Genomic DNA, 23,976 nt, shown 5'->3' on the forward strand with positions numbered 1-23,976 from the left:
GCAATCTGCGGTGTATTTAGCTTAGTCTAGAAAAGATTACGGCATAAACTGCTGAACTGCACCAGCAAACGCTTCACGAGTAACACTAAATCATTCCAATTACAAACCAACACATCCCGAGTTAAATGCGGGGCTCCCGCTCCTGCCTCGGGCTGCAGTGACATCACTAACCTGCCAGAAAGGGCTCCCGCACAGGCTGAAAGGGCTGCATTCAATTAAGAAACCTCCTGGCAATATCAGAAAGAATTAAAACATTTATTGGGCATAAATATATTACATATACACTACAGATACAGTTAAGTCTTACATACATAGTGTAGTATTTGCAAAATCTATACATTAAAATTGATATGGCAGTTTTAATATAATGCATATGAAATAGTCTAAAATTTACAATACAAGAAAACTTATGACTATTTTTTCTTTAAAGTTGAAAAGCTTGGAATGTATGTTCCCATAGTGAGGTAAAAACATTTTATTTTTTTCAATTTAAAGAACTGTGCAAGGATAAGGTTCATACACATTCAGTTAGGGCACTTCTCAATCGTGACACTGAATACTGAGCTACTGTAACCAACGAACAGGATTAGAAAACATTTCAAGTTCATAAAGAAAAAGGCAGAACAATATAAAAACATCTCTCTCCTTCCTTAACAGTTTTAAATATTTAGTGTTTCATTCTACCTTGTTCTATGTTGTTGTTTGTAACTTCTTTGAGAGCAGAGTGCCCTCGGGTCGGATGCAATGCCTGACGTTGCCGGACCAAAGGGCACAAAGATTTACGGGGAAAGACAAGGCATCGGCAAATGGTGGGTCAGCGGTAACAGCAATCAGAACAGGAATGGTTTAACATTTCCGATACTTTATTTTGTTGTTAATATACGAATGACAATCAAAGCACTATGGCAGAATATACAAATGAAAAGTAGGTCAAATTACCTTATTTAGGGCCTGTCCCAACTCCTACAGAATACTTTCTCTGACAACCTCAGGCTTGGACTGGGCATTCTCATTAGCAGGATAATAAGGGACACCAAACAAATTAGCAATGACAGAAATGCTTCAAGAGTAACTGATTGCTTTTCTCTACACTTCTGCTCACTGCTTTTAGTATCATTTGTATTTCAAACTTTCAGAACTGATCAAATCATCTAAAGCAGGATGGTTTTTTTTTTATAAAGTGTTTTTTTTTTTTTTTAAAAAAAAGGTGTCAAGCTTGGATTTCATAGCAGCACTGCTGAAACAATAGTCCAAAAATAAAAAAATGGGAATCTATTCAAATTTCTGGGTTTCCAAACTAGCGGTCTTTTCATTGTTTTAAAAAATACACTCTTTCCCCCTCCATTGAAAACAGCTGTATATGCTTTGCTCACAAAATACAGATGCAAGGTCACAAAGTTTCATATCACAAATAAATTTAAATAAGATGTAAATAAATTTGACAAGCCATGACTTTGGCAAAAACAAAAAATATATATATTTAGCTCAATGCCATTAGTTCGCAAGGCTAAATTAAACTAATTATAGTCAATAACAAAATACAGAACATTTCTAATATTTGCTACATCTAGAGAGGCACACAGAATAATTCATTGATCTTAGCACTTTCTTTCCAGAGATGATTATGTTTTTGGATACATGTAAACGTTTGAATCACTGATAATGGGTTTTTTTTGGCATTTAATGTACTAGATGCTCCCATCTTCAAAAACACAAGGAAAGGTAAGAAGATTAATAATACTAGGAATGCTGCCAGGTAAAAAGTTGACCTAAAGTACAACAGTATAAAACAGACAAAATATAACATGCTGTGGGGAGGGTGGGGAGGGGGATTAGTACATAAGTACACTTTTTCTTTTTTCTTTTTTTACAATAAATAAAAGATTGCACTGTAATTGGTATTTAAAGTACTGTATGCAGTATATAGTATAAATAAACCTAAAACAAAAATAATGTTGTTTTTTCCCCATTACTTTGGTTAAGGGAATATTATGCTAGTACAGGACACTGAATCTTAGACAATGGAGACAGAGCACAAAATAGCTAGGACAAAAGCCAAACCAAGTAGCAAAAATATACAAAAACAAGAGGCAGGGAAATACACTGTGTCTGTTGCACCCTTTTGGAATCTATTTGCACCTCCAGCTCATTTATGTCCCTGAGGTACTCACACAATGTTGACTTAATATAAATAACCCAATGAATTAAGAGTTAAAAATCTAGTATCTTGGTGGAATAAAATGTGTGTCTGGGAAGGGGCAGGCAGGAGGGGGGGACACTCCCATCAGAGCAGGGACTATTCCTCTGCAGGACTCTCCTCTGAATTTTGCCATGTACCAAGTTATTTCAATTAGCCCTGTGGCAAGAATAGCACAGTCACCCATTTAAGGTATTTAAAATAAACGGATCTAATTTCTGATACCTCCAAGAAAGTTCCAGAAAATGGATACCCCCTCCACAAAAAAAAAAAAAAAAAAAGAACAACCCAACAAAACTAATAATAATAATAAAAAAGATCAACTGACAGTAAAGTTTTGCTTACATTGAGTGTAAATCTCACCTAATTCAGTAGAGGCAGTTAGCTGTCACCAGCTCTAATCATATAAATCTGGCTGAACATAATAGGATAATATCTAGTATTAGATTAAGAATAGTTATATACAGTGACAAACAGACAAGTTAAAGCAGCTTTTAAATAGCTGAACATGGGAATAACTAACTATTGCACAATGCCCTCTTACTTAAAATTACTGCTAGGAATCAAAATGGTAAAAAAATCTATAATGCTTCATAATTTATATGCAGTTCGGTTATTTGATTTCTTATACAGGCAGTCTATAGTGTTGTAAATGTAAAAATAATAGATAATTAAAATGTTCAACTGCAGAATATTGTTCCGATTTAAATGCACTAAACAATTAAAATAACTTACGTTTTAACTAGAAAAAAGTGGGGCAAATGTAGTGAATAATTCATAGGCGACACTGCTAATACTGTTCAAGAAAAACCTGGTACTGTTGACTAACACTGTATTCTAGTCTTACCACTATACACACTTGTGACTAATGTTTAGAAGGAAAGAGAGACAAAAAAAGTGACTCACGATTACAATTTCCTAAATAGTAAGATAAAATAAGAGACGGTACGAACTTCAGTGAAAAAAACCCAAAACAACATTGAAAAGGCAAATTGGTGACAATTTTGAAACTGTGAAGGTAGAAAAAAAAAATATCTTGCTTTTGGTATCTGGTTTGCTTGTTTCTCCAGTTTGACCACTTCCTAGTTTTGAATTTCAAAAAGGTGCATCAAAACACTGATTTATCTTTCTTCAAGCTAGAACTGTAAAAACAAGAGAATATAAAATGTATGGTAGAACAAAAGGATTTCAAAAAAGGAATATTGAATAAATGTGTGGATTATAATGCGTAGCATTAGTTAAATTTGTATCTCAAACTTCCATTGAATTGTCTACTTCATAAAGAAGTATTGTAATATACAGGCAAACAGAATTGACAAACTTGCAAAGCCAAGAACAATGAGGGCTGCAAACTGTTCATCAGTAGGAATCATGCTCTTCATCTTAGGATCATCTATGCTTCCCATTTCTCCTGCAAGCATGATCTCACTTCGCTGGAGCATAAAGGCAACGGATGGGCTGAAAGGTCCACTAAGTTCCTGTGAGGTATCCAAGCACCGGCGGCAGACGCAGACGCGAAACCGATAGTCTGTGTTGACTTGAAGGCCTGAGATGTGGAATGTGGTCTCTTCTCCCTTGTACACCTTCAAAACAAAACAGCAAGCACAGTCAAAACCAAAGAGCAAGACACCCTCCTGCTTTCATAGTACCAAACAATTTAAAAAAGTAGTAACGTTAGATTTTTGCAAGGACTTGAGCCAGAAAGTTAGGTGAAGTCCGAGCCTCTTAAGGAAACGCTTCTGCAGCTCTCAAGGGAAGGAGCTCACTAGGTCACTGCAGGTTTTGGAAAAACAGAGGCATGTGGAAGACTATGTAAGAGACATCCAACCATTTCTCCATCTTGAGTGTTCAACAGAGTCAATGCACACAAGGACAGACAAAACTTCAGGCAATTCATCAACCGTAAGACGTACTCATCTTTTGCGGGTGTGATGAATTCTACAAACATGCTTCTGTACTCTTAAAACGTGACTATATGCCTAAAACATGTTTAAGACCTAAGCACCGTGTTTGGCCCCAGAAGGAAGAAAACCTGCAAACTAAGGTTGCTGGAAGAGATTCACTGTGTAATTGTAAAATTGGTTACAAATGTTAGTTTAATGTACTTTTCCTCACATTTCTCTCAAGAGTCAGCAATCTTGCCGGAAATTACGCTTTCAGAATTGTGGAAACAACAAAGTAATATTAAGGAATAAAAGAAACCCCTCCTCTCAGTTGCGTCTTATTTGGTTCTTCAGCAATCCAAACCTATCACATATTTAAGTTAATCAAATGTAGGTACTGCGTGACTCAGGGCACATGTCACAATATGAGAAGGAAGAGAAATAACTGAGTATCTGAGAGACAGCTTTGTGACATTTTAAATGGAAAAAGACCACTGGAAACATTTACGAACTCTGCAAACAAGCAACTAGTCAACAATTTTTATATAATGGAGAGTTGTTGAAATTGCTGTTTTATGAAATGAAAAATGTGTCACGAAGTGCCTGTGTCTGCTGGAAAAAAAACCACCATCCTGAATGTCAGATACTTTTTCCTCTGCTCATTTAGCCCACCTCCTCACTGTGGGAGCAAAAAGCTGAGAGCATCTCTGCCTTCCCAGAGGTTAAGAACCGAACTTTAGAAAAGGGTAACAGGAGGGAAATTAAACCTGGGCCAGCGGAGGATTTCCTATGTGTTACTCTGGAGTAATAAAAACAGGAGGAAAAAGAAAAGACGTGCTCAGCTAGACACCACTTAAAGAGTCCACTTTTCCTGCCTACGCTTGTCTCTGAGAACTCAACTGTCAGTTAAAAAGCCAGTTGCTGATTTCTTGAGAAGGTCTGGGACAAAATTTTTTTCTTTCATTTGTTCTGTCCCCTCCTCTTAAACTTTGACCATTCTCCCAAATACAGTTTGAATGATGGTGACACTGAGTTTCCATACTAAGTAGAAGTCCTCTAACTGGCTCATGTTTCTTGGCCCCGAGGTGCAAATCAAGAAGCAATGTTTAAAGAAAATCACGTTACCTTCCTCAAGCACGCTCAGCATGCACAGGAAGTTCACTCTACCTCAGGTGACGGGAAAACAACAAACTCATACCACAAATCTCTGCGATTAACCACAGATATGCACCGCTGTCTCTCTTGTCATCTTTGCTCGTCTTCCCAATGCCAATGAGAAGGGAGTCATTAAGTTACAGTAATGCTGTAACTGCAGGGAAAAAAAACCAACCACCCTACAAGTGCTGTAGTGGTCTGCAGAAATAACATGAAGGTTGAAACACCTGTTTGTAAAGCACACCTCATCCCAGCAACATCTCTGCCACTCTACCTTCCAATGACAATTCCATTTCTAATACCCACCCGTTGTGGACAACTGTTCACCACCTACTCCATCATCAATGCTCCACCTTGGAGGTAGTTAATACTCAGGTTTACTCCCAATTATAAATGATCATGTGAACAAAATTGCATACATTTGGCACATAAATGTAGGTTCAGCAGCTAATTAAAAACCCAATGTGTTCTTCCACAGGACCAGAGTCAGGAATCTTCTCCTTGGCGGGCTTGGTTAATTCCCGTATCTTTAGACTCCGAGACACAGTAACTCAAAGCATCTATCCTTACAAAACAACTGCAAACAAGGTATGTTTTCTGGTGCTGATGTAATTATTTTAATTTCAAAATATATAATTAGAGGAGCTCTACATGTCTTTGCCATAAATGAACCTTTGCAACCAACATGACCACTTCTAAACCAAAATAAAAATCCAGTAAAACCCAAATAATGACGTTTAATAAAAATTTTAAAATCTAAGCTTCATAAATTACATTTAACAGACACAAAGGATGGGATATATACAACCTGTCTTTGAACTGAAAAAGCCTATCCAGTTAATCGTTTTTTACTTGTTTTGTTCCGTTAGGGTGGTGAATACCAGTGTAACTGGAGGCTGCTTGGCTAAATCAAAGACCTGTATCTTCATTACATTCTAATAAAAATAGATGACCAAGTTCACTCAAGGCAGCTACTCAACAGCGCTTCTCAGAAAAAGGCCAGACAGTCAAGGCAGAAAAGAAATGTATCTTTAAGGAAAGTTTGAAAAATGGCCAAAAATACACAGAATACATGAGTTAATATTCACTAATGATGAAGACAAAACATTTCCTGCACTAGAGCTAGGAAGGTGGTGGAAGTTGTTCTGCTATCAGTGGTTTGATGAGTATTTAGCACCAGTGGAACTATGTCCTTTCACAGTAACAGGTGAAAAATGATTGTGTTTAATTGTCATTTACTCCTGACAGAGGCCTCTGTATCCTCCCCAGCTGGCTGCAGTGAGCGCCTTGGAGATACTACTGGCTCCACCTCTATTTTGCCTGCAGTAGCATCTGCAGGACCAGGCTAAGCCAACGCAGAATGCCCTCAGCACAAAGACAGATGCTTGGTCGTGAACAGTTACACTCTGTGAATGGACATTACACACACAAGAGAAAAAAAAATTGACAATTGTGTACGAGGTCTTTAAATTTGCTAAACAAGTATGAAACCAAATTTAACTGTATAAAGCAGCATTCTTTTTTTTATGTAGCACATTATACTTTGGTGGTCAACAAGTCAGAGTAAAGTGGTTATCCAATTTATCACTTTCAGTTCCTAAACCCAGCTTGTCTGTTTAGGCACCTGAGAATATAATAAAAACATGATGAGCTTTTTGCTCAGCTCCCTCCGTGAAGATATCACCACAAGTATTAAACTGCTGCTGAAGCCTCTTACGGCATTTGATCCTACTGATCAAGCTAGACAGCTCAGAGAATTCCTGTAGGCAAGTATTTCTCAATTTCAATGATGTCACTAAAAGATTCCAACCCCCCTTCGTCTTTTCCAAACAAAAAAATGACAGCCATGTTTGCCCTATAAGCAACACACTGAGGAGTGTAAGATTAATTTACCTGGTTGTTGCACTCCATTCCAATTAATTATTTAATAATTAATAAAAGCATATTTTGCACAGCAATAAGAAGATCAAGAACCAGAGGCAGGTTTCAGTCTACTTAGAAAGCAAGCCCACTTGAAAGGTTTAACTTCTTCTAAGACATCTCACAGATTTCTCTTTAAGAAACTGCCTGTTATTTTATTGAAACTCAGAACCAGCTGTACTCAACTCCACCACTGAGATGCTCATAAAGTCTTAAAGAGTTGTGTGGACAGCCTTGTCTCCTAAGCAAAGAGTCCCTCAGATCACCTTCCACTAGGGCTGCACGGAAAAACTCTTAACAAAGGAAATTATTTGCTTGTCTCACGACAAAATTGGCATCAGGAGGCTGAGAAAATACTCCATGCAATTACCACTAATAAGAAATGCCAATGCATACTGTACAACTGTGTTGTGTTTTGGCATGCAACCAGTACAAGTGCCTTTGACTTGCTATTTAAAATAGAGAAGGAAAAAATTATTTGCTGATCAGAGCTTTACACAAATTAAAAGGGCACTGAATGCATTTCAGAGATTGTGTGTCTTCAGAGCCTGAAACAAAGACGAAACAATTAATAAAACTTAGAGCTTGGTAAGACTGATTGGGTTCTCCCAGACATCCACCCTCCGGTGCAGACCCCAGCAGGCTTCCCACTGCATTGCTGGGGATTTTTACACAGCCAGTGTATCCTACCCATATGTTTTCTTCTTTTGGAAAGCATTTGGGGACAGTTTCCTCCCGGAAGAGATGTGGCAGAAACTGAAGAAACACCATTGCCTCCAAATTCTTGGAAATTTCAAAGGTAGAACATTTTGTCTCACTAGCAAACAGTTTAAGGATTAAGAAACTTTAAAGCTCAGCTCTCGCTTCCCAGTGGTCAGTTCTTATGGAGAGCTGGCTCCTCGGTGACTCGATCCCCAGAGCTGCTCAACTGGGAAACTAAAACTTAGGCTGCTGGGTGTTACGGCCATTATACCAAGCTCCAGCTTGTGCCAGCGCTGCACAGCCCAGCCTGCTCCCCTAACTCCAGTTTAAAACTAGGCAAAACTGGAGACTATTTTAACACACTTTAAAGCTAAGTTTTAACAAAAGGTTTTGCTAGATAAAAGTGCAAGAAACAGAAAATCTGGGCCACCGATTCCTGGAATCTGCCATGGTTTACCTCTTGATTTGTAAACCAGGAAAATTTGATTCCTAAAAAGAACTGTCACATGCCGTTGCTTTTTTGAAGTATCCAAATAGATAAAGCATGCAAATATATACAAAGGAACGCATGGCTTAAGAAGCAGGAAAAGGAGGTTTTCATATTTTTTTTAAACACACTTTTTAGGAAGCTAAATTGTCATCTGTTTAGCTCCTGCAAATCCAGTTCTTCAGACAATTCTCAGCACTGAAATATTTACAACCTGTTCTCCCAGAGGACAGCAGGGATGGCTATAGCCCCAGGCTGAAAAAAGGGCTTCTGGGTGCTTTGATATCACCTCTGCTATGCCAAACGGTGGGGAAGCCGTGGCTTCCGGGCCACGGAGGGCTACATACATCAGGCTGTGGCAGCAGGGCGACAGCTCAGGTGTGATGGTCTAGCGAAAATCTATAGCTTTACCCAAAAGCATGTCAACGGCTAATGCTGCAGCAAGTGAAGGAATTGCTAAAGTGACTTAAACTATGTTATACATTAATGATGACTATTTTCTGTAACTTGAATTTGTTTCTACAACAGAAGTGAGGTACAAGTACAGACCGGTGGCGTTCTTGCATCTCTCAGGAGCTTAATCTCTAGGATGGCACACAGAGCAATATATTAACAAGGAGCTCAAGCTTTGAGAGTTGACAGATGGCAGTAAGACTTTGTTTTCCCCTATTAAAGTTTTATTTAATAATGTTTTTATTCACTTTAGATAGAAAACACACAAGACAGGTGTTACGATGCCCTACTTTATACTGGTCCACAGGCAGTTGCAAAAAATCAGTGCTGTGTGCTAAAGAGCTACACTGTGTGACCAGGGGAAGTAAATCAAGGCCACCTGCTCCAGTGTGCACCCGAGACTATGCCAGAAAAAACTGAAGCAGACTGCTTCATGCTTAGTCAGCAGAAACTGTCCAGGTGGATTTTTTCCCCTATTAATGAAATTAATGAAATTAACGTGGACAACATTGCATTCTGCACCTTCCGAAGGGCTTCCTAGCAAAGAGCTGGGGTAAGATACATAACATAAAATCTTTCCAGATATAGGAATCAAGTGTCATGTTTGTGCCACCTGAGCAGGGATTTCTGTGAGCTTTCTACTCCATGCTCAACACCATGCCACTCTGCGAGCACAACTGTTCCCCATAAAGTCACAGGATATAGTTGAAAACACAATCATCATACAAAGTTCTAACTCTGTTTCTATGATGATAGGATCTTTCTTCTCCAAGGTTTTATTGCGATGAAAAGATTAAAATCAACAATGTGAAAGCATACAACGTTTTTGTCAATAAAACACCATCTCATCAGTTTGGGAAACATAACTGAGTGTGAATGCTAAGCCAATATTACAAAAGACATGTTGTCATCTTCCTAATAAGTCTGCCAGAACAACAATATCTTTGTAAAAATTCCTGGGGGAGAAACACAGACATGTATCAAACATTCTACACAAGAAGTAGGTTGCCATGCATCATCACCTTGATTTCTGCCGTGCATAGTCACTTCTACAGACGGTAACGTTCAGTAAATGCTTTACCCTTTAATTGGTTTGTTCTGCTCCAGGATATGCCCGCACATGAACTCACATCCGTAAGGTTGTACTCAATTTATACACCGAAAACAACAATTAGGGCTTTAAGGTAAAATGAAGAAACTGGTTTTGGTCACTTACGAGTTTACTTCACCTTAAGTAAATCAACTAGGTGTAGACCCAGAGACACAGCTCCAGGGGCTCGTAACATGTCTTCCTAGTTAAAACTGTTTAATGCCTTGTCTTAAATAGTTGCCTTTAAATTGCTGCATATAAAGTGATCTGACTATTGACAGAATCACCATCTGATCAGAGAAACAATTTTATACATTCGTTAGTTTATAAGTTTCAATTTTAAGGTGATTTTAAAAGTGGATTTTTATTCTGTGAAACACATCTGCATTTGGGCTGGTGTAAAACATGCCATCCTTACAGGTCCCTTCCAACTTGAGATGTTCTAGGATTCAGCGTCGCAGAACAGACCCAACTGTGTCCTGGAGGGTGAATGAAGGAGAAAGTGTCTGATGATGTGTCACCCTAAATGTGATATGAAGTCCTGCACAAGCCATAAAGGCTTGAAACAACTATTGTTGCATTTATTTCCATGCCAGTGGGACATAAATAACTTTATGCAGCTATTTATTTCCTCCTCATCCGGCTATACTATCCCTGGATCTTGCAAAATGCAGTGGCAACTGCTATAGAAACTCCAATTGCTTAAGACACTATTCTTTCTCATGGGTGTATTTAATAGCCTGAAAATCTACAACATTTTTCATCTCTGCGACCCTTCAAAACAAGTTGCAAAACTTTTCTAACAGAATATGCCCCTTGAGATAGGTATGCAAAATATACATGTCACTTGTACTTCGAATGTAATTAACGTATCACTAGCATTACTTTTCAGTTAAACACTAGCAAGTGATCACACACGCCACAGCAAAGGTAACGTGAAATGCGCTGGCCAGAAGAATCACTGAGGGATGTTTATGTATTTGATCTCCTATTGACATAACAGGAGCTACGAGCATGCATATCGCTACGGCAGGTCAGCTCGGGGACAGCAGGTCAGTGATATGGCCCAGTGCTGAGACAACACCCACACCTGTGATGAAGGTACGTCATTTTGATGGGTGAAACTGATTTCTGAGAAGGTGAAACAGTGGAACTCTTCCACTTTTCCTTGGCTGGTTATCAGCCAGCCCAGCTGCAGAAGTCAGTGTCAGCTGTGAGCATCCCAACCGGGGGCTTCTTCTAGCGAGTTACTTGTGAAAACTCAAGCAAAATTCCCCTCATCAAGGGCATGCTTCATGAGAAATGAAGACCTTCAATGTAAGACCCTGAAGGTATTTTTTATTTCCTTTATTGCTCATTTTTTATATCACAGTTTCTTGACTGTAAAGATTAAGCCATCGCCTACCTTAGAAGAACACGAAGGCCTGCCCAATCTCCCCCAAGGACATCCAGAACATTTTAAGCGCTGAAGCTATGCTTACTAGAGCCATACGTGGAGGTTATACATCAAGGCTACTTTGTAAATCAGGCAACAGCAAAACCAGGCCCACTTATCCCCTTACTACTGATATTACGAGGCAGCACAGTACACAGAGGTTTTACTACCTAAGCCAGCACCAAAAATATTTCCTGGCAAACACAAGTTAGGTTTCTGAATCTTTAGCACCCACATGAATTGCCTTGCATTTATTTTTATTATTTTTGATAATTCATTAATTCACAGCAACACTCAAAAACAGACAGAAGAGGAGCAAAGACACAGTTGCAAAGGGAATACTACCTTACTTGTATTTTTAAGATTTTAATTTAAGGTTTAACAACATATCTCATTCCCTGATTTGGATTTGTTTGTAATCCGTATGACGATGAAAGGATGGACAGGGAGAAGACAAGGGCACAGATGAAGCGCACTGTAAATCACTCAGAGATGTGACAGATGAAATAAAAGATCTAGCTGTGAATGAGTTGTTCCATTTCAGGTGCTCTGGGGAAATGTCCACTTGTGATCTCTAATCGAGACAGACAAGGAAAGAACCAGTTGTACTTCATTCACTTTGTTTCCGCAGTGCAAGGAAGGACACAGTCTCTGTGGGGCAGCTAATACACAGCAATTACACACCCATGCATTGAAATCTTCGATAGGAATGGGATGGCTGAACAAACCAATTTAAAGTTATGTACTTGACCAAAACCCTTGATGGAGGGTCTTGGAATTGGCTTAGTGAACGAGAAAGATAATCTACCTACTTCATCTTCTGACAATGGTCAGCACCAGCCAGTTCAGAAGCAAACACGAGTGGACGGAATTGTAACTCTCCAAAGGTTAGTTCAGTTACAAGTAGTGATTAATTATGGACAGAGCACAAATCACTCCAATAAGGTAATGATGTTCTATATACTTCCTCGGGGGTGAAAACAACCTATTACGGCCCTTAATTTTGATTCAGCCTTTACCAAAGTTCACCTGACACATCACCATAGGGTGTAATTCAATACAGCCAGAAGAAGCAGCGCAGCAAATGTTCAAAAACATTTCCATTATGTCATCAATTTAGCAATATTAAAACAAGCCCATTTTCCTACCTGCTTGTATTCAGATTCTCTTCCAACCAGTACCTGCAGAACATAACCAACAGGATCTCCCTTCATGGGTGGGACCATTTCCCAGGTAATTTCACAGGCGTTTCCTCCCAACTGTGTCACTCGAGGGGCTACAATAAAATGAAGCGCATTAATATTGGCTATAAAGACTACATTGAAATCTTACCCATTTTATGTCTGTAATATACACAAGAACATTTTAACAAGAGAAGTCTGGGACATCACAGGGGTCAGTAGCACACAATCTGTACTGTATTTATGTGGCAAAAAAAATTATAAATCAAATTGCCATTACGACTGAATGAAAGCAGTAAAAAATTTAAGTCATTCAAAAGTCTCATTTATTTCAGGACACAATCCACAGAAAATTGGGTGAAATTTAGAGATGATTAACAAGCTCCTATGAAGTTTACTGTAGGAGCCAGATCCCTTCTGCAGAGGGGCAGTAAGCTGTTAGAGCACCTCTCATCCGTCTGTTGTGTGAGCTGCTACAAAGGGGGAGTGGATGTGACAGAAAACTTTTAAAATTCAATCACAATGCTGTGCACTTGATCTTTTCGAAGCAGAAGCCAATGCATGAATTACATTGGCATTAATAAAAGCAGCTGTATCTTGAAGTTCTGGGCAAACACCTATGCCGGTGGAAATGCCTGTGTATGTCTCCCATGCTATACATAACAGAAAGAGAGGAACAGTATCAAACACTTCATTCAGGTAAAATAGGAGAAGGAATGTGAGAAGGGAAGCTAAATAATCTTCTGTATTAGAGATAAAGTCCAGCCTGAGAAGCAAAAGTACTAGCATCATTTTAAATACTTGGACTTAATATGTAGTCCTGAGCTTGACATTCAGACGATCAGACTTGCTATTTCTAGCCAGGCTTAGACCAGTGCTTTCACTAGAACTCCAGAAAAAAAAATCAGTTTTTCAGTTGCTACAATACTGTCCTTGGGAGAGGATCTCTCACCAGCTGAAACCCAGAAGATGCTGCACTATGCCCGATGGCAAGCCTGCAGGTGAGCCGAGCAGAGTACTAACAGTGGCAGCATGTTTATATGTACAAGGAAGCATCTGCCACTGGAAGGCATCAAAACAACTGCGACAGCAGCCAGGGTCCACCAGCCTCTTGATCGGGCAGAGCAAGCAAGCACGTGAGCAAAAAAATGAAACTGGGACGAACAAGAGTGCTGAACACTTTACCACGTGGTGAACATGTGCACGTGCAAGGACATGAGCTTGTTAAAGGCAATCTAGATTCCCAACCCTATGAAAGCTAACAACAGGAGAGTCTATCAAAGAAACAAATGCTGCTGCTGCTGCATACATTACACAAATTTTAGACTAATTTGTTACTACCCAAGAGGAACGCATGAATCATACGCAGACCCAAATGTAATCAATACCCATTTGCTCCTCTCTGCACATCTGCCAGTGTTGAGTGAGTGATAATAGACACCTTCATCTCAGCTGACAACAACATACTCAATTAATTTCCCTCCTCCTTCCATACCTCACCCTGATACACGTAGACTTTTCTCTGACACTTATAAAACATTGCCATTAACAAATAATGCTATTTTAGGGCTGGCATCACCAAGTGAGTAATTAGGATACTTTATAGGAGAAGAAACACGTGCTTCTGATACATAAAAAACCTGCATTCAGTTTATCACGTACATTCCTTCGTATTGCTCCAAACAGAAGGAAATCAACACCATTTTGCCTCAACAGATCTCTCTCTCCTACAGCATTACCTCCCCACGGCAGCGTTCATTAACTCCGGTTTTGTTATGCCCTTTTCACTGTTACGGCTCGGGTTTTATCATGTACCTGTGGTCCCAGCCCACACACGACCCAGTATTTGCACCGTATTTTAACTGCTTGATATTTAGTCAAGTGTATGACTCATATTTAACAGGTACCAAACAGGCAGGCAGGGAGTTCAAAACAAAAACCTAGGTGAGATCTGAATTTAATAAAATGGATTTCTATCCAACAAAATGAAAATGCGAGTGCAGCACGCGCTGGCACCCCTGTGCTAATTTAATGCACTTTGTGCAGCTACGAGAAGCAATGGCAACATGGACTCGGGATCTGCCAGTGACACGTGCCTGTGCCCAGGCACTCTGACAACTTAGAGATGCTACAGCGGTGAAGGACAGCCTCCCTGCCGCCGTCACCTATGCCAGCCTGGTTCATTTGGTATCAACTGCCTTGGCTTTGCTGGGCGGCATCTCCTACAGCCGTGGCATAGAGCCAATCAGGACAATTCACTGTTGTATAAATATATTTACCCTCAAACTTAACACCAAACACATACAGATTTCTTCCTGAAAAACAGCACTGAAGCAAATGCAAAACAGTGCTGAAAAACAGCACTGAAGCAAATGCCAAACCCCAGGGAATATCCAGGTAGAAACGAAGGTGGGATTCTTGCATACGCCAGTTTTAGCATAGGGAAGCCAGTCCTCTGTGCTTGGGAGCAGCTAACCTAGGCACCAGGGAAATTACACCCCAGCAGTGTTCTCCCCTTAATCTTTGATTATGAATTGTGTCAAAATCACCAAAGCCAGATTTTTAAATACAGCGGAGCAAACAAAACCTCTCTGACAAGCTAACAGCCGCTGTCTCTCACAGTAAATGGTACTGCTTGACAAAGGAGTCTTATGCACAGAGGAAAATAAGGAGCCTCTGATTTCAGTTCACTGACACCCAGTACAGTGAATCCACTGCCTTTCTAATAGTTCTCCTTGGAAGGAAGGAGCAAAATTGCTCAGGCCAAAATTTACACACAGTAAAAGACATTCATTATAAAACTTCATTGAATTAGGCCTTTTGTTCTTCCAGTGGAACACACACCAAGTCTAAATCCAATGCTTTATGTGTATGAAATATTCTAATTCATCTTATACATTAAATGACAAATCAACTCAAGTTCTACACTGACCGTCACCTACACAACCAAAACCAACATTAAACTTTACTAATGCTTAAGTTGGTACGTACATGTATATACTACAGCTGTTACATCCCTTATAGAAGCGCTGTGGCAACCCAGAGCAATCCCCTGGTAAGTATTGTTAGCAGCAGCATTTTAACAGTTTATGTATAACAGCAGTGGTTGGTATAACATTTATATTGTTTATATGCATTTTTTTGGTGATAATTTAGCTTCCCACCATAATGTGACTTCACAAGTCACAGAAATACACAAACAGCCCAAACTGATTTTTTACATGTGTTATTGCACACTTATGTTAACCCTTACAAACTCGCTGCATACTTACCAACTACTTAAATAATTACACGCTACTTACGTATCTGTAAAAAAACCTACTACATACCTTTGATTGCAGGTGGGACTGACTTAGTTGTGCAGAAGGTACATATTTCTGAGAAAGGTCCCTCCCCAGCATCATTGACCGCCTGTATTCTGAACGAGTAACAAGTGGATTCTGTCAGCCTTTGTATCTTGTACGTATGACTTGGTCCCCTATAAATCGGAATAAACCTGGAAACAATAAAAATGAGGACATATAGTTACACTGGAGTGGCACTGACATTTCTGGCTGTTACAGACATCGGTGGAAGGTATCCAGATCGGGAAAACTGGCACAACATGCTTTGCAGAGCTGTTGAAGGCAGTAACACGCTATTTTTATACTCAACAGACTAACAATCATTAGCAGGTTAGGGAAAGCAGAAGTTCATTGTCCCTTTTGCAACCAGTACTTACCTTGCAAAATGATGATGTGAATTATTAGGAAAAACATCTGTCAATAAATTTCCTACTACCTAGTAATCAAAACTGATTCAAACCTGTGTTCTGCTACAATAAACTGCATGCGTTGCTGGTTCAAAAGCATGTTTAAAACAAGATTAATACTTTGAATCTTTTATTGCTTGATTTGGACTTTATTTGCGCATTAAGAACCAAAGTCCACATCTTATAGTCATCTGTGCTATCTTACACCAGAGTAACTCTATAAATCAAAACGTATGGATGGTGTAATACATGTGTGCTGCATCACACGCTTCTCAGTTTTGAAGAGTTCACAGACTGAAGACAGCCTAACAGCAGAGACAGAAACAGATTCAGAGAAACACACTGTGGTCCATGAGTCAAAAGGAACAGGGGAAGCACAACTGCAGTGAGTGGGATATGGAGGATGGAGAAGGATGCTCTGAGGGATGCCCGTACTGACAGCTCTGCTCGAGAGCAGGCCGAGAGGAAGACAAAGACACGACACTAAGGAATTGATTTCCAAAACACTTCCACTGACAAGACCAAACATCAGCAGCCACAAGCTTGTCCAACAGTGTAATGCAGAACAAAGTCAATACCACTTAATTTAAATAAAAAAAAAAAAAAAAAAAAAAAGTAGTACACTTTGCTAAAGAGAATCTGACTTTGTTAGCCAGCAATTTCTAACTAAGATCCTGACCCCTGGGTGCTGAGCAGAATGGGGATGAGGGTTAATCAAGAGGAAGCACCCAGCATCTTGCATCAATCCGCTTTAGCCTCCTCTGGGGAGCAAGGTCAGTCCTGCACCTGGAGAGCATAAAATTCACCACGTAGGACCACACAGGTTTTTTTATGATGTAGTACGCTTATTCAAATTTCTTAATCATTCCAGCCTATTTTTAATCACCAGGAAGCCAAAGAGATTTGTTTTTGACCTCCCTACCTAAGTGCTAGCTTTATCCTTTGGCTTTGCATGAGATACGCAGTATAAGCAATTTGAACATTTCACAGAAACTGGGTCTGTCATTAGCTCTCAGGGAAATAAATCAATTTATATTACATTATGAATGAAATCCATGTAAGTACAGAGAGATCAAGAATGATTTGTAATAAAAAAATATGTTCAGGTAATTTAAATTGCTGGAAATGTACTCTGAGGACTAAAGTTACTTAATACCCCCACTGAGTTTTAGTGAGCCCCTCACCTTGACTCAAAATCAAAGATCTATGCCCACAACGTTTTTAAGAGGAGGTTTTAGAGCCAATTTCCAAAGAAGTTTTTTTTTTTTTTCAACCTTACGCTTATACAGTTTTAAGGACTGCCTGCTCTCCCACATTTTTGAGACTCAGGAAAGGAGCTATGGTACCTTCCAAAAGACTGCCACAGACCTGTTTTCATGGAATAAAATTTCTTGGGATTCACTGCATGATGAACAAAGCACACATATTTAGGACAGCAGCAGGACTAAAGAGACAAGACTACTGTCTCTCCCTCTCCACTTCTTGTGGCTCAATCAGGCAGCTGGCTCAGAAATGACTGCAGTACTCACAGAAGTGCAGAGACTTGTCTCTGACCCTGATCCAAGGGCAACAGATAGCAAAAAAGATGCAATGCGGTATTTTAGACAAATGGCCTCTTTGTAATCGAGCTCGATTTGTAATGGAGCTAGAGAAGCAAGGGAGCATAAATGTACCTTTCCAGCTAACAGCAAGCACACTCGTACCCCAGTTTGGGCTCATGGTACACTTGCTAGACGTGTTTGTATGGTGAATACCAGTAACTTAGTCCTCAAATTACATTTTCACCTTTTGAATGTGACTAAGGTTTCACAACACTGAAAAAGTAATCTGGCAGAACACTTGAGCTCCTCCTGTCTTTTGGGAACTGGACAAGTAACTCCCACCCGGTTTCCATCTCCACCCCTTTCAACTTCTTTGTCTCAAAACCCACCTGTAATGAAAGCAAAAACCATTCTGGAAAGAGCTTGCATCCATGTTCAATAGAAACGACTGTAATGGAAGCACACTCAAACTTCTGAGATTCAACCACCTTTGAAGAAAGAGGACTTCCAATTTCAGAAGAAGAAAGGCTGATTACTAAATCAATCAAATTCAATTGCTGTTAGGCTTTACTATGGCAAAAATGCTTTGTAATTGTGTTTAAAAGATGCAGGTCATAACATAAAAAACATAATAAAGATGAAACATTTTAACTTCAAAAGACTAGTGATTTTTTTATGATAATGTAGCATTTTTCTCATGTCTAAAGTAGGTACCTTATACTCCTCCAGAATTATTTTTGTTATTTTTACAAATAGTATAGTTATTTGATGCAGATGGCTATATACTTGGAACAATATATTCTACCATCTTTTCCCAGTTTCCCGGGCTTTCTGTTGAAGGACCGCAATGAACAGTAAATTAAATTGATTCAATGAAGTTGAATCAATCAGTGTGATTGCACATTGCTACTGTGACGTCTGCATACACTAAAAACTGTCTAAAGATAATTTGTTCCTATTATTGCAAGTTCATTTTTAAAAATCTAATGATTTACATTTACATCTAAATGTAATTTAAGAAGCACATTCAAACGCGAGTTCTCTACACCTTTGCCTCCCTGGCAAGGCTGACATTGTTCACTGTGCTTTATCCAGGCCCTGTTCCATACATTTATGGACACACTTAAGAACAAGCCAACTCCGAGCTTGTTTGCAAAGACTTAATATCTTATGCATTTAAAAATTGGCTTAATCTGCATATAGAAAATCTCCCATGTTCTCTATCTCCCTCTCACCCTCTTCCAGCCTCTATTCAGTTCTCCATCTGAATGTGGACAATGAGTTTTCCTTCTCAGATGCTGTGGGATGCCATAAATATGGTCATTAACAAGGCATAGCCATCAAAAAATCTTTCTGGCTTTGCAGAGTGATAGCTGTACTACATTGTGGGGCTGTGGGGTCGATTATTTTTTTCCCTTCTACCATCTAACAGAGCTTTCAGTCATTCACAAACTTAACGTGAGAAGGCACAAGCCCCAGTCTCCTTAGAGCAGCAACACAGTTTGCACATCAGTGCAACTGGGAGCTGAGAGACTTGTAGAAGAGGCAGGTCTGTGGCTTAACAGAGCCTTCTCCATCCCTCCTTCCCACGTGGCTAGGCTGGAGCCGTGGGATGGGTGCGTGGTTGAACACGACTGGAATACCGCAGCTCGACAAGCTGGTGCTTCCTGTCCTTCAGTGAAAACGGATATGCTTTTAGCTGCAATGCTGAAGAAGTTTGTTTAAACTTTAGTGAAATTGCACCCAAATATTAATATACTGATGTTTGCAGTGGCAGCTAAGCCTGCCCCAGCCTTCCCGAGTTGGCTGTTCCATCCCCATGCTGCTCCTTCAGCACAAATAGTATAGGGCTAGAAGGTGAGCTAGATTTAGGGACTGATAGAGGCTAAAGATCCTTTAAGTAGATAGTCTTAAGCTGACTAGCTCCCTAGCTGGTCCAATGTTAAGTTAAAACAGTAGTATTGGTACAACTGTGAGGACAGAGAGGGGACACAAGTGGTTTAAACAAGCCAAAATGCTCCTGTTCCTATATAGGAACACACTTACAGAAATACAAGCGTTTACACTTCAATTTCTTACTTCATCATCATTCTTCCCCTCCAAGACAGACAAAACCAAACCACAACATGCTCAAGTGTGTCTCAGCCAAGATGCGTTCGTTCATTCTCTAACCTCTGCCTGCTGTCATGTAAACCCCTAGTGTGCTAAATAAGCACCGAGAAATTTTCAGTTCTCAGAGGTTTGTCCAGTTGAATTTAAAGGACAGTAGCTTACATACCTTAAACTGGTACCCTTTGGAAAAACGACCATCTCTGTGAGCTAATGGCATTCTCAATACACTTTTAATATTATGTTTCTTAAAGTCTGCACCACCCACAAGTACATCTGTATTATCCAAACTCAACAGGCTGCAGCGTTGCCTCTCCTCTCCGCTAAACTAACAGCGGAAACTGAAAACGAAGCAACTTTCTCCAGGGATGGAGTCACTCCTTAAGAGGCTACTCCCCCCCATCTCACTGGAGCGGTCCCAATTCTCCCCTTCCCAGACATTCTCATGCCGCTCACCAATTATTCATTTACCTACACATAGTGGAGGAGAGAGAACACAATGTCCTAGAATGATTGTTTGGGAGACACCACTGCTGTTAGTTTTTCATCAATACCTTTTCATTCTCAGTGAAGATCTTCTTGGAAATGTTTTACATCTTGCAGCTATTTTGTTTCCTCCACTTCAGTCACTTCCAGTCAAGCAGAGGAGTAGGAATGTACTCGCTCTACCTCCGCTCATTAGCTTTCAGCACATTTAATCAGCAGGTTCCCTTTCAAACTCTCGGGTTTTGTTTATATTTTATTAACTCATTTGTCCTTGCAACAATTTAATTTGAAAGAAAATCTGCTGTACAGCACTAAATAAGACAGCAACCTTGAGCCGAGGTTCAAAGGCTGAAACGACCATCTGAATGATTCGGTCACTGCCTCCCAGAAAAACGTGGTCATCTGCCACAATTTTGGCTGCAGAGAAATCAATAACAGCACTGGTCTAACCTGGCAACCTGAGGCTTTATTTCACAGGCAGCTGCGTGATTAGGTACTAAATTACATGAATTTCACAAACCAGCAGCTTTTTTAATATTAATATTGCAACATCCCTGTTACCTGCACAGTTATAGCGCCCACCTACTTCCCTAAGTTAATTCTTTTATTTTCTTTATAGAACATTATCAAGCACCCACCGATTTACGTGATTTTCTTTCCACACCAGCAGCTCCCTATACTACAAGGTGGCACCAAGGAAAGCAAAGCTTCAAAACAGAGAAACCTAATTCAGAGATACAGGAGTAAAGTCAATACACAATTATTATTTTTTTAATTTCTGCTGTATTTTAAAATGTTCGGCTCAAAGAGAAAAGCTTGACATCTGCAGCATCCCCCATCCCCACATCCATAACCAGTACCAGGCTGACCCAAATCTTCTCAGCTTTGGGACACCTTTCCAAGCCAGTCTTTGGCATCTCCTTTTGCCAGCAGGTGCCAAGGGTAGTCAAACACCTGGTAAGGGGCTCCCAAAAGAGTTTTGTACTCCCCCAACCCCGATTTCCAGTCCTAACATGAGGTGTGAACCAAACAGACAGGATGCCTTGGCCCCCCTGATCCAAAGATCTGTCTTCTAGAAGATACATTTTTGAAAGGTTATAACGTATGCTTGTTCACAATATATCTACATCTTGTTCATAATATATCTAGAAAGCAACCTCCACAATGCACTGTCAGTAAAATTTGTGTTTATAGGCATAATAATAGTAATAACAACAGGAATGCACTGAAGGAGGCAACTCTTCCTTCCTTATACTTTGAAAAGCAAAACTAAGTGGAGAGTACAAAAACGCAGAAAGAGAAGTGGTAAGTCAGATGGGAAGAGTTTTCTTTTCTTCTCTTAATTACCTGGCACATGCGCAGGCTAGACAAAGCAAACTTCTGCAGCCAAAAAATCAATTTTTAGCTTGCTTCTACTAGATCATCTTTCATCTGCTGCTGAATTTGAGCACGTAATCCATATTTACTATGGACAGGCTTTTCAGATGTCTGGAACTACTGAAAACAGAGATGTCTTAGCCTACAGAACCTCCCCCATAACAAGAAAAAAAATACCTTTTTGGAAGGAGCTTCTGGGAACATTCAGGAGGAATGGAAGATTACTCAGCAAAGTGCCTGACAGATGTTTGCTGTGTGCAGCCACATCAGAGGCCAAGGAACTGATAAGAAGGAAAATACTGAGCACAACTTCATGTGAATTAACAGCATGTGAATGAAACATCTGGGAGAAGTTTGGGAAAGCATCCAATGGCCTATTGAAACTATACAGTCAGGAAGAACTAGATTACTAGGCAGCTACCAATACTACGGCTTGCAATGGCAATGTGTTAATTATTAACTGGAGATATAAATAAGACTGGGCTTAAAGCTAAAACCAAGAGAGAACAAAACACTGTTCAGCAGTAGCAAACTGCTGCTCTTACAGCCATATGCATTTTTATCTTCCTTGTGCGGCTTTACCATCCTCGTATGGCAGCAACTAACAGCGTCTAGAAACCTTAACACAAAATTCCTCCAGCACATCACAGCTATTTACTGACAGGTCACTCAGCAATCTGTTGGCGAAGCTCGGTAAGGAAGCCAAGCGCAGTTTCTAGTTTACCAGCTTCAGCAAAATGAAGTTGGAACCTACAGATGTTGCTCTTGGAAAACTAACCAACATGATCCTGTTGCTCTAAGTTGAACCCCATCACCACTTCAGACAGTCATTACTCTGATGAAGGCATTATTTTTCTCATGAGGTTGTTACAGATGTGCAGAAAATAACTTCCGTTACAGTGACAACCTTTGGTCTACGTGCTGCCATTATTTATGATCTGCCACCTGGAACATCCAGTTACACCCATGAAGTCTCAAGTACCTGCAGATGTACACTAATGCAAAGACAAGAGAAAATTGGTCCATTGTGTTTCTATGTAGACAACTACTAAATATCTCACCAAATCAGAGATTCCTTGAAAAAAAAATCTTACAGATTAGCACCTCATTCTGTGTCTTGCAAGATTCCCAATAGCTGAAACAGCTCATCTCAAACATTTAGCATTTTCTCACGCTTCACTTTGTCTCAAAAGATGACTCACATACAGTTAACTCCTATCTACCAAAAATGCTGTTTTACTCCAGCTCCTAGGAACAAAGCTGAAATGCATTAACAAGTTAAGCTTTTTACACTTGGAACAGTTCTTCCTCTTTTTTCATTTACACAGCACTTACCGCAAAGCCCCAAGTATGTGATCAGAATGCACTCAATTAAGTATCATTACTGTTAACAGCAATACTCATCTACACAATACAACAATACGAAGTGAAGACAGACCACCCAAACACTTTTCTGAATGTTAACTTTCTATTTAGCAGGCTTTCAGAGTAAACTGGCATGACATGTATCCTGGCGCTCATCCTTAATTTCCTTTCATCATTGTTTTACCCAATATGAAAATGATTTTTCCTGCAGGTTTTTACAAGGATATGTTAATGTATCTGATTTTATATTTTAATAGAATTTCACAAGCTACTAGGCCTGATACATATCAGTAATTGCTGCTAAAATGGGTTTAAATTGTCTTGATCAAATCACAAGTGTAAACAATTTTTTAATTAGACTGCTTGAAACCTGCAGCAGCCAGGTGATGATTATGCGAGTCATCAGGCAAGGCAGCATGTTTAGCAGCTCATCCCTCCGTGTTTCCCACCTACCTTCCTTCACGTTAGTACAGAGCAAACGAACGTGTCAAGGCTCACACATATGACCTCGTCCTAACACGCAGAGACTGCGCTTGGCACTGATCATTCTGCAAAACAAGTGCTTAGGCCACACCATCAGATGTGATATTCCACTTCTACAGCCAGGGAAACTGCACCGGACACCGTGACACAGGCTGGCTCCACGTCATGGTGCATTCCCCGCTCTGTTATACTTCTTCAAGGCGTAACAGAAACTATGCTGGAAGGAAGGGAAAACAGTGTCTTCTGCTATACACAACTTCAGCACGCCTGGGGAGAAAAGGTTTCCCGCACCACTGGGTGAAGATGACAGAAGAGTGGGAGAATCACTGGGCGAGCTAGGAGCTTCACAGAACTAAACCCT

The 23,976-nt window shown here is 39.9% G+C and overlaps 1 protein-coding gene across 2 annotated transcripts in view; it reads right to left on the reverse strand.

Moving 5' to 3' along the window:
* Positions 1 to 236: 236 nt before the first annotated feature.
* FNDC3B (fibronectin type III domain containing 3B) overlaps positions 237 to 23,976 on the reverse strand; it is a 209,525-nt gene continuing 185,785 nt past the window's right edge. For both annotated transcript variants that reach the window (XM_040612939.1, XM_040612940.1), the window contains exons 24-26: positions 15,833 to 15,999; positions 12,471 to 12,598; positions 237 to 3,780 (exon numbers count right to left, since the gene is read on the reverse strand). In XM_040612939.1, coding sequence (XP_040468873.1) covers positions 3,469 to 3,780; positions 12,471 to 12,598; positions 15,833 to 15,999 — 607 coding nt within the window. In that variant the 3' untranslated portion in view covers positions 237 to 3,468. The remainder of the gene's footprint in view (positions 3,781 to 12,470; positions 12,599 to 15,832; positions 16,000 to 23,976) is intronic.

Source organism: Falco naumanni, chromosome 13 (genome assembly GCF_017639655.2).
Source record: "Falco naumanni isolate bFalNau1 chromosome 13, bFalNau1.pat, whole genome shotgun sequence".
Classification (NCBI taxonomy): Eukaryota; Metazoa; Chordata; class Aves; order Falconiformes; family Falconidae; genus Falco; species Falco naumanni.